Source organism: Neophocaena asiaeorientalis, unplaced genomic scaffold (genome assembly GCF_003031525.2).
Source record: "Neophocaena asiaeorientalis asiaeorientalis breed wild unplaced genomic scaffold, Neophocaena_asiaeorientalis_V1.1 scaffold946, whole genome shotgun sequence".
NCBI lineage: Eukaryota > Metazoa > Chordata > Mammalia > Artiodactyla > Phocoenidae > Neophocaena > Neophocaena asiaeorientalis.
Genome location: NW_020175049.1, coordinates 2,227,714 through 2,236,634, shown reverse-complemented (window position 1 = coordinate 2,236,634; position 8,921 = coordinate 2,227,714). Strand labels below are relative to the sequence as shown.

Here is an 8,921-nt window from a genome sequence, read left to right as displayed (position 1 = left end):
GTATTCGACAAAAGACCATTATGTGACCCGCAAAGCCTAAGATGTTTACCATCTGGCCCTTTTAGAGAAGTTTGCTGACCTCTGCTCTAGGGTGTACCTAGATGTGAAATTGCTGAGTGTGTGTCTTCTACTTATTAAGTACCAAATCCTTTTCCAAAGTGGTTGTACCTATGCTTCCACCAGCAGCACATGAGTTTCAGTTACCCCACATTCTTGCCAGTAATTGAAATTTAATTTCTATTTTCCTGATTATAGTGGTTAAGCATATTTTCATATTTATTGTCTGTTTGACTATTCTCTTTGTGAAGTGCCTGTTCAAACCTTTTGTCAGTTTTTCTATTGGGTTGGTTGCCTTTTTCTTATTGATTTGTACTATTCAATACTTTACATATTCTGGGTACCAACTACTCCTTTGTCAGTTACATTGCAAACATTTTCTCCCCAACTGGCTTATCTTTATGGTATCTGTAAATGAACACAAGGTCATTTTAATTGGTTAATATTAGTTTAATATTAGCTTTATGTGTTTTATGGTTAGTGCTGTTTGCAAATTTACAATATTTTTAAGGGTTACAAAGATATTCTGTATTTCCTATAAGCTTTATGTGTTGTCTTCCATGTTCTGGTTTCTATTTCATAGAATTGTAGGGGTTTTTTGGGGGGTGTCTAATGCATTAATTTTTCAGATTATGAAATAAAGCTATGGCTGCTTCTTTTAAAATTAAATATTTATGGTCTTCCAAAGGCTTTTTATAAGCTCTATAGATACACATTATTGAAAAATGACATTTTAATTTAAGGCTCAAGATGGAAAATCATAAACCAGATGGTACTGTCAAGAAGAACTTAATTGAAATCATAACCAGAAAAATTAACCAACTTCCAGAAGCAGAAAGGTAAGATCCCTTCTTAATTAAAAAATTCTTTTATCAGGTGGACTTTCATCATTGATTCATCTCAAATTTATTTGGTTTGAATATAAACATAGAATGTCAGAAGGAAATTGAGTTTTTTTTATTACGTTGATGAGAACACCAAGGCTCAGAGAGATTAGCCATTTTCCTTTAAGTCAAGGCTAAAATTCATTTCTCCCAGTTTTTCCATTTGGCTTACAGTATAGGCAGATGTATATATTTATGGAATAATTTAAATAACAAACCTTTAAACTGTCTTCTTTCTCAATTCACTTCTATCATTACACTTACCAGTCTAAGAGAGTGCCATGTAACACACATAACTAGACAAGGAATGTCAGAGAAATGGGATCATGGCTAAAAGATCTTTAAGATATTATTAAATTTATATAGGAAACATACTGATCTTTGAAGACAACGCTGAGTGAACTCCAGTACTCTCCCACAAAATGTTCTTCAGGCAGCCTCTCTAACATTCCATTTAAACTGAAAATCTGAGACCAAAAAGGATGAAGAAGAGTCAGCCTGGGGAGGAGGAAGGAATGGCATATGCCTAGGCCACAGAGAGCAACGAGTTTGTCATATTTGAGGAACCAGTGTTACTAAAGTACAAGGGAAGTGGGCATAAGGTTGAAGGAACAGGAGGAGTTTTAAGCAGGGAATGATCCAGCTAACATTTCCAAAGAACATTACAGTTGCTTTTTGGAAAGCAGATTTAAGGTAGGCGAGAAAAGGAAGAAGACCAGTAGGAAAACTGGCATAGTAATCCTGGTGAGTGGTGGTGGCAGCTGAAGTGAAAAAAGGATGGATTTGAAATACATTTTGGAAGTATAATCTTACTATCTTGCACAAATTCCAATCTTGCTGACACCAGCTCAACAAGGAAGAACCCATAAACCAAGGGCAGTAATAAGATGTATATCCAGCCTCCCTTTCCCCCCACCACAAACACACAGTGTACATCGTTTTTGTTATTGTTTCCCAGAGGTAAACAGAAACTTTTTAAGCAAATAAAAGACATGTGCCCATGTTTCCAGGCCAGTAAGGTAGGGAAAGCCAGGAAGAATAGAGATGTGACAGCCTTGAAGAGAAGCAAGCAGGCTGTGTTACTGGGACTTTCCCAAATTAGAAATAGTAATCAATGGGGAAGTAATCTGGAACTGCAAAGTAAGCTTTAATTTGGAATAAACTGCTTTTGAACAGTGGCACCTAAACAGGGCAGATGACAGCATCTCATCTTTGTTCGCTATTTTTCCTCTGCTTCTATTTTATCCATCCTAGTTCTCCTAAGTTTGAATCCTCATTTCTTGCATTACCAATTTAGATATGTTTAATAGTTATTTGAAAAGTTCTTAAATGTATGAAACTTTAGTATCAAACACTTCACTTTTTAATCTACAAAATAATTTCATGTGCCATCTATTTCATTGCCACTTGTTATTTCTGCTCTTATATTTCATTTGTTAGTTCATGTATCTAGTTACTTTATGGGTATTATCTTGCCAAAAAATCTTGAGTTCACGTTTCTAATTGTATAGGCACTTTTTGGGAACACTGACTGGCAATGGGGCTGCTAGATAATAACAATTTTGTATTGAATTATTAACTGAACAATGTGACTTTAAGCCACAGGAAATTAAAATCTGGTTGGGAGACAGCAAACGTTGCTATTCAGATTCCAGTTACACTCGTTATATTTAGGTACTTATTTATGTAATTTTTAATAATATTTAACATTAATATATCAACATATTACAATGTATATAATTATATATATAATAATATTACAATGTATATAATATGTAATATATATGGGCATTTGTTCCTATGACTAAAAATGAAGATAATACATATTTCACAGTATTGTTATGAAGATAAAATAAAAATATTTTAGAGGAAGTGCTCGAGTTTCCCATTCCCTTGGCTCCCACAAGAATACACAGGTCTTTTCACATTCATGTGTTTTGTTGTTTGGTAGCTCTCTAGGCCCTCATCACAATTTAAAAATTGTCTTATGTACCCTAAGTTTCTAAACTGCCTCCCTTGTACTAACATTACCATTTTAATACTTTTGTTATACTGGGTTGATCAAAATGTTTGTTCGCATTTTTCATGGAAAAATCCGAACGAACTTTTTGGCCAATCCAATATATCAAGTTTACGTATCTTTCATTCTCCAATAATAAACTATGAAAACACCGAAGATAATTTTTTGTGCCTTCATCACCAAGTCTGCGGCATGCAATAAGTGCTCAATGATTGAATGACAAGTACCATTGTGATTGCAAAGTGACAGGTAAGAAAAGTAGTACCTTATACAATGTAGAAAGCTCAATTAGGAATTCCTAGAAAACCTGTCTTGAGTGTTAACCATAGAAGTTAGAGGGGATATTGTGTGGCTAGTTTGGCTAATTAAGAGTAATGAGAAAATTAAGAGGTTGACGCCTGTGTTATAGGAAGCAAAGCAGATGGTAAAGAAGTGATAGGCTGAAGGCTTTGAATTGGATACTTTCAATATTCAGCAGTTTTAGTTTTTTTCCCCAAAACTAAAGAATGCATAGAACATACATTTTAAATCTCATACATGCCTTCCTTAAAAGCCAGTTCTACCACTTACTATCCCAAAACATCAATTTATTCTTATTTCAATGAGCTCTTATAAAAAGTACCTAGCATAGAGGATCCCTTAAATGTTAGTACGCATCCTCCACCCCCTAATCCTAACTCTAATGCTTCAAGGAAGAGTAAAAGGAGACATCAATTTCACCTTATTGAATGCCTTCTGTGTGCCAGGTGCTGTTGAAACCAAGATATTTATATCTTTGTATCCACTGTCTTCAAGTTGTTTACAGGCTAGTTAGGAAGCCTGACAGGTAAATCTGTGATAAGCTAATACCACCTTATAATGTGTTTTGCTACAGAAGTAAGTATTGGGTATTGTGGGAGCCTAGAGAGGCATCCAAGTCAGACTCTTCAGAAGCTCTTCCCTGCTATATACTTGGTGGGGGGATGGTGGAATTTCCATACCAATATTCTTTGCAAATTCCCACAATACATTTAGCAAAACTAAATGTATCACTGTATCCTTGAAGTGTTGACCAGATTCAAAGCCTTTTAGAATAAAACTCTGTATGAAAAACAATGATTTTAAAAGGTTTTTGTTTTATGGAGCTATAAGATATAAATGTTGGATCCTGTTAATCCTAAAGTCCTGATAAGTTCTGTAACATATGCCAGAATTGTTGGAGAGCTAACACACGCAATACAGCCAAAAACAGTTACTGTTTTTTCTCACCGACTCAGGAATCTGCTTGAAAATGGATCAACATATATTGGACTTAATGCTGCCCTCTGTGGCCTAATAGCAAATAGTCTCTTTCGACGCATCCTACATGTGACACAGGCTCCTGTAGCTGCTGGCTTACCAATGGCAGTGATCCCATTTTTGATGGCACACGTATCTTACAAAGGTTTTGTAAGTTTACCTTTGAATACAGGTAAATTCTGTTTCACTGTCACCAACAAGTTTGCTTTGGTATATGTACATTATTTGCACCTTACATTAATCCTTAAATAATTGTAGCAATTGGCTATATGCTGTAATACAGTCACTGCTTGGATAAGACTGAACCTTGCTAGCCTCTCTATGTAAAGCAGCAATTAATTCAGATTAGCATGGTCTACCAAACAAGTAAAATATATACACAGTAATTCTAAATACTTTCCTTTATCTAACTTCTCTCTCCTACAGTGTTTAGTAAGAAATATTTGGAAACTTTATTTTTTTTTAAATGCTGACTGCCTTAATTTTTAAAAAATTATAGAATTTTCTTAAGGGGGAGAAAATTTTTATGGGAACAAGACTCTTTATCTTGTTCCCATAAAAATCACTAAATCTCTAAAAGCACTAAATGTGTATATGTGCAATAGTTATCAAATACATGGAGACTTGATTTCCTTTGGACAGTTCACCATATTTGCTCAGTACTCCAAGCATAGGTAAATCATGAAAGAATTTCTGATTAATAATTTAAAAAAAATTATTACCATAGGTGGTAGTAGGGAGGCAGTCCATTTAAATTCTCTTAAGTGCTACTTCAGATTTGTTTAAATTAGGTGAGTACTTGCTTGAATCCCCAAGATCAGTGTGGAAAGAATTTTTATGTGCAGGGAAACCTATTGCACAATAAACTGAACAGAATGAGTGAAAACATAGGTTAGCGTAGCTTTCTATTTTTAATACCTTGTACTAATCTGGAAATGAATAAACAATTTTATAAAAATGAAATCACACTGCATAATGTAAAAATGTAAGATAAATCAAATTGTTAAATTTCCCATGGGTTTAAAAAGTTTCTTAAAGACAAAAATATTAGCTCAGGTTTGTTAATACATGCGCAAAAAGCTAGAAGCAGTGCAAACTGAGTATTATATTCAAGTTCAAAACAAATTAGGGAATTTTTCCTAAGATGGTTTTATCAGTTATTCCTGGCTGTTTTAGATTATCCATATGTGTAATTATACCTTTTAACATGCCTTGTAGAAATGCATTTGCTGTATTACTGCCTGAAAATTGAGTATCTGTGATACATAAAAGAGGACCTTGCATTCTTTAAATGTTTGCTTGACTATTCATTTGCAGAACTAATTTATTTCCTAGGTGATTTACATTGTGAAACCTGTACCATAACACGAGGTGGACTGGTTGGTCTTGTTTTTGGTGGCCTGTACCCTGTTTTCTTGGCTATCCCTGTGAATGGTGGCCTAGCAGCCAGGTAGGATTGCTTTCCATAATTATCGAAAAACTTTAGTAATATATATAAATGATTGCCTAGAAAATGCAAACTTTAAAACAGCAAGTACATTTTCTATTTTTAAGGCAATGTTACCTGTTTGACTTGAAAGAGTTAACAAGACTTGTTTTTTCTAGGTAATCAAAGAATACTTCTCAAGAATTTGAAAACACTTCTAGAAATTTATCACACTACCTCTTGGGTGTGTAGTTCAGGTTCTTAGCTTTATATATTGAATACTAGCTACAAAGCTACAAAAAGTACTGTGACTAGCATGAAAACTACATTATATGCATAATGTTCTTAGGGTTTGAGTACTTCCTCTATAAGAAAATTCCATCAGAAAATGTCTCGCTATAAGCCAAAATAATTCAGTTATTCTCTGATGAACTCTTGTACCAAGCAATCTATACTATATGAGCTTCCAGAGGTGAAACGGAGAAAAGGACAGTTTTTATGACTAATAGACATTGAAGAGAATAGCATTACCTCAGTCTTTACCTAAGCTAGTTTTAAGACTTCTGGAATTAATATGTATTGTACACAGATTGGCCACTTGATACAACTGTCTTTTCTAGTGAACTGTCTCAATGTTTTCTTACAGGTATAACTCAGCCCTGCTACCCGAGAAAGGAAACATCTTAAATTACTGGATTAGGATTTCTAAGCCTGTCTTTAGAAAGATGTTATTTCCCATTTTGCTCCAGACTGGGTTTGCAGCATACCTTGGGTCTAGACAATATAAACTACTTATAAAGGCTCTTCAGTTACCTGAACCTGACCTAGAAATTCAGTGATGGTTAAGCAAATCTGTACACAAAAATAAAACTGTAAAAATAACCTACATCTAAGTATGAATAAATAAGACTTGTAATTTATCACATGAGGTACAATTCTGGGATCTACAACAAAAGGCTGAATGAATTATTCAACACTACCCACTTAGCCAAGAGCCTACTTCTCTAGTGTTCCCAATACCGTCTCTCCCACATTGCTTGCTCTACTCCTTTACATTAGGCAGTTTGGTCTGTAACAGGGAAAAAACCACACAGCAGTTTTCACTGAAAACCTCAAAGAATCCAAACAGGAATGAAAATGGCAGGGGCCAGGGTGGGGAGTATCAATACACTACAGAAACGTTACACTTCGTTTTCTCAATTCACTGTTTCCATAGGTATTGTTCTTTCATAGAATCTTAGAACATATTTAAAAACATTCCTTACAGAGGGATCAATTCCCAGTATTCTTCACAGATGATTATTCAGGCTCAGCTTGAGCTGTCCTAATGATAGTTACCTACTTCAAAAGTCATCTTATTTATATCATTGGAAAGCTATACTCATAAGATTAAGGTAAATTCTATCTTTGAAGCTTTCATCTAGTGTGGTATAGTTCTTTAGAAGCACATAGACCTGAGCCATTTTTTTTGGCTGTATGATGCTAAGCAAGTTAACTGATCTCTCTGGCCCTCAGTTTCCTCATCAGTAACCTCACTCAAGATTGGTATCATATATGTAAGTTGACTTAACATAGCACCTGTCATCAGGCACTCAAATTTGAGGTAGCCATAGTCTTCCTATTGTTTCTGGTTTTGTTTTTTGAAATATCCTAGGTCTATTCCTCAATTCCTAAGATAGATCATTTAAATTTTTGAAATGATCTATTGTGTTTCCCTTCCTAAGAGTTTTCATCTCAGTTCTTGAAACCATTTTCTCATGTAACAGCATCTAAATCAGCATTGGCCAACAAAACTTTCTGTAATGATGAGAAAATATTTTATATATGACTGATATGTTAGCACTAGCCATATGTGGCTACTGAGCACCCAAAATTTGACTAGTGCACCTGAATAACTGAATCTTTTATTTTAATTAATTTAAATAGTTTAGCCACAAGTGGATAATAGCCTCAGTATTACACAATGCAGAGCTAGACCAACACTTTCTTATGAAACAAGCCAGTCATACCAAACAATATTTGTGTCATCCAAGACCACATTCACAAGCATCTTAACTATTCTTTTCAAATATAGTGATGTATCTGTTAAATAATCTTATGCTACTTAAAATTATATGAAAGGATTTAGCCTGTCACCTAAAAAAGGCAGCTCTGAGAGTGGGGCAGGCTTTCAGTGGCCCTTAAAGAAAGCAGTGCAGCCAAAGATGTAAAATTCAATTAATAAAATACAAGGGAATTCCCTGGCAGTCCAGTGGTTAGGACCCCACACTTTCACTGCTGAGGGCGCAGGTTCAATCCCTGGTCGGGGAAGTAGAATCACGCAAGCCACGTGGCGAGGTCAAAAAAAAAAAACAAATTGAAACATTATAAAACAAAATTCCCTATCAAACTATGTTTGATTAAAAAAATGATCCCAATTATCAGACAAAAGAATCTGTATTTTACTGTGGATATTCTCTGGGTTATAAAATTAAGGCTGATTTTTCTTTTCATTCTGATTCCTTTCTGGATAATCCCAGCTTTCTGAAATGAATATGCTTTACCTTTACAACTAGGAAAAACATATATAAAAGGCAAAAAAAACCCCAAAAAACTTTATTTTACAAGCTAAAATACCATGATAAAGCTGTCTGACCCAAAATTATACATTTTATGTGTGTGCTGTCATTTTTATTTAAAGCAGAGTTCTACTTATCACAGTAAAAAAAAAAAAGAATTAAAATTCCTAACTTCAAAAATAAGAAACCCAAATTACTGAATTAGACTCCTTTAAAAAGAGAGAATGGTGTGATGAACTTAGATAATTCAAAACCCACTGAGGGCTTCCCTGGTGGCGCAGTGGTTGAGAGTCCGCCTGCCGATGCAGGGGACGCGGGTTTGTGCCCTGGTCTGGGAAGATCCCACATGCCGCGGAGCGGCTGGGCCCGTGAGCCATGGCCGCTGAGCCTGCGCGTCCGGAGCCTGTGCTCCGCAACGGGAGAGGCCACAACAGTGAGAGGCCCGCGTACCGCAAAAAAAAAAAAAAAAAAAAAAAAAAAGAAAAAAAAAAACCCACTGATATTACTAAATGGATAATTTAGCGCAAATTGTTTCCTTACTTAAACACTCCCACCGTACTTACTCCCTAGCATACCATCTATAAACATACAAAAATCTACAATGGTTTCTGCAACCAAAAACGATTTCTAACATCTGTCTTCTACCATATTTTTCTTAAATCATCTTCCCAGTTAGTAGAAATGGGCAACATAAGCCA

The 8,921-nt window shown here is 35.1% G+C and overlaps 1 protein-coding gene across 3 annotated transcripts in view; it reads left to right on the top strand.

The window, feature by feature from the left end:
* Nucleotides 1-8,311, top strand: part of TMEM126A (transmembrane protein 126A) — a 9,881-nt gene extending 1,570 nt beyond the window's left edge. For 2 of the 3 annotated variants that reach the window (XM_024763591.1, XM_024763590.1), the window contains exons 2-5: nt 801-896; nt 4,218-4,411; nt 5,575-5,689; nt 6,312-8,311. In XM_024763591.1, the coding sequence (XP_024619359.1) occupies nt 808-896; nt 4,218-4,411; nt 5,575-5,689; nt 6,312-6,504 (591 nt within the window). In that variant the 5' untranslated portion in view covers nt 801-807 and the 3' untranslated portion in view covers nt 6,505-8,311. Of the gene's footprint in view, nt 1-800; nt 897-2,741; nt 4,412-5,574; nt 5,690-6,311 lie in introns of those variants that run through there. The other variant, XM_024763589.1, reaches the window with a different exon arrangement.
* The last annotated feature ends 610 nt before the right edge of the window (nt 8,312-8,921 follow it).